The following is a 2,538-nucleotide window of genomic DNA, read 5'->3' on the forward strand; positions in this document are numbered from 1 at the left end:
ATATAGATGGTTGACTTTTAGAATCGAATCCACTAAATTGGACTTTTTCTTAATGGGCTGGCTGTGAAGAGAAGTGACCTGCAGCAGAAGCAGAAATCTAAATAATTAAAGAGATCAACTGTGAGAAAAAACGGTAGACGGAACAGATGGTGTCTCTCTCTCTCTCTCTCTCTGTGTGTGTGTGTGTTGTGTGTGTGTGTGTGTGTGTGTTCAGTGCAGCTACAGCAGGTGTGGGCGGCGCCTGTTTGTCACTTACTGAGGAATGAACTCCACGTTACGTCAAAGAGGAAATAAAACGCCACCCTGCTACTCACACGCTCTCATTTCTCTGAGTGCAACTAATAGTGGATAGGTGAGATCGAGCTTAGACAGATCACAAACTAGAAACAAAAGTCTAACTTAGGACAGATAAAGCTCGTCGCTCTTGTTTAGCCTTTGGTGAAAGTGCCAAAACAACCGTGCGTAATTACGCATAAAAAAACAATGAGTGCCACAACCGCCATGGAAGTGAACGCCGAAGCCAGACGGATCCTGGCCGTGTCGATAAGCAAGCTGTACGCCTCCAGGACCCAGAGAGGCGGACTGAGACTCCACCGGAGCCTCCTGCTCTCCCTGGTCATGAGGTCTGCCCGGGACATCTATCACTCCTCTCGGGAGAGCGAAGAGCTATACGGCGCGCAGCCGGCTCCAGTGGAGCCGATGGACACCAGCTCCAACCCGGAGGAACAAGCCGGGCAGCCCGAGCCTCAGTCTGAGCCCCAGCCGGCACTGAACTCAGTCGAGCCGGCCCAAGAAGAGCTGGACAGCGCGGAGGAAGGGTGTGATATTGAAATCACAGAGGACAAAGAAAACATGAACCCGGCAAGGCAGTCCAGGAAACGCCGGGGCAAGGCGTCGGCGGCGCCTGACTTCCTTCCCAGCAAGAGGGCGAGGCTGGAGCCCGGGGAGGAGAGGTATGCGGCCCCTCTGGGCAGCTGTCGCGCCGGGGCAGGAGAGTCCCTGACCGCTTTGTCTCTAAATCGGGTTATACCTGCCTTCTGAACAGATGGAGGGAGAAAATAGCCTCCAATGCGACTTTGGAACGGAGTGATTTTCAACTCCTTGTTAACCTTAAAGGGCGGTTTGATCCCTTTGCGCACCAAGGAGCTGACCTACATCGGCAGCCCGGGACAGAAGGATTACCGGGGCCATGGTGCGACCTCTCCGGTCGATCTGTGAGTGTGCCTGCCGGGCTGGAAAAGCCCCAACAGAGATCAACAAGCAGAGAGGAAGAAGAAAACCGAGAACCAGTGGCCAAAGAAAAGAGAGCGACAGGCCGTAAAGTTTAAGGAAGAAAATGAAGGGGAACTGGTTGTGTTGCTTTTTGTTTCGCGGTGATTCACTTCAGTCAAATGAGTCCAAACAAGTGACTGCTGCTGACTCAAAGTGTGTGTATGTGTGAATCAGCGAAGAGTGATGTGAGTCAGTCAAAGAAGAAGTCAACGATTAACCACAGAGCAACACACACACACACACACACACACACACACACACACACACACACAACCAGGACTTCAGGGAATTTCCTGCCTTTATACCGGGATCTCAACAGTAAAATAGGAAGGACAGTTGAGGCAGACTCACTGCCATACACACACACATTTACACACATTTACACACACATTCAACTGCTGCTGTGGACTTTGATAAATCAATACTACTGCTTGGGGACTACATACTGTGTTCACATGGTGCTTAAAAAAAAAAACAGGCTGTCCACAAGGTGTTGGAAGCCCATTAATCTACACTTTCTATGTTTCTGTGTGTTTTTTATGTCAATGAAATGTCCTTGTCTATGTCTGACCTGTGAAGATTTAATAGTACCTCACATTCCATGCTGCTTTTTTATTGAATTAATGGTGTAAATATTTTAATAAACATGCTTGAAACTGAGTTCAGTTGTCCTGCTGTCTTTGTTAATGTTTAGGTGATGTTTAGAGTTGCTGGGTAACACACACACACACACACACACACACATCCAAATTAAAGGGTTCACAGGGTCAATCCTTTATAAGAGGAAGGAGGTTGGTACAACCCAGCGCCAGTCTGGCTTGCAGTCACTAATCTCATGCTTACAGTAAGACACACACGCATTCAAACAAACAAACTCACTCACACACACACACACACACACATATGTGCAGCTTCCAGGGTCGTACTGTTTCCTGTGGATTATGACAGAATTATGAATCACATCCTTCCTTCCCAACATGACCTGACACCGATTCAGAGAGGGATAATAAACGAGTTACGCAACGTCACAGCGGCAGCTGGGGCCAAATACACCGCTGCTGAATAATGCAGAGAGCAGCAGGTACTGTTTACAACCTCGAGGCTTCTTCATCAGCATCATCATCAGCAGAAGCAGCTTCCTGCCAGCTGATTGTAGTTACACCCTGAAATGCGATAAAGATGATAAGCAGGTTGTTCAAGTTTCTCAGGTAGTCGAGATCCCTGTCAACATCGTCATAATGTGTCATCCTCCTCCTCACTTTGATG

At 48.4% G+C, this 2,538-nt stretch overlaps 1 protein-coding gene across 1 annotated transcript; it reads left to right on the forward strand.

Moving 5' to 3' along the window:
* Positions 1-287: 287 nt before the first annotated feature.
* Positions 288-1,932, forward strand: ier2b (immediate early response 2b). The gene has a single exon (XM_044340071.1). The coding sequence runs from the start codon at positions 484-486 to the stop codon at positions 1,039-1,041; it is 558 nt and encodes a 185-aa protein (XP_044196006.1). The 5' UTR covers positions 288-483; the 3' UTR covers positions 1,042-1,932.
* Positions 1,933-2,538: the final 606 nt, after the last annotated feature.

The sequence above is a fragment of the Thunnus albacares genome, chromosome 3 (genome assembly GCF_914725855.1).
Source record: "Thunnus albacares chromosome 3, fThuAlb1.1, whole genome shotgun sequence".
In the NCBI taxonomy this organism is placed as follows: domain Eukaryota; kingdom Metazoa; phylum Chordata; class Actinopteri; order Scombriformes; family Scombridae; genus Thunnus; species Thunnus albacares.

Bases quoted from the DNA above. Each gene is read 5' to 3' on its own strand.
- ier2b (XM_044340071.1), top strand. From the start codon at position 484: ATGAGTGCCACAACCGCCATGGAAGTGAACGCCGAAGCCAGACGGATC.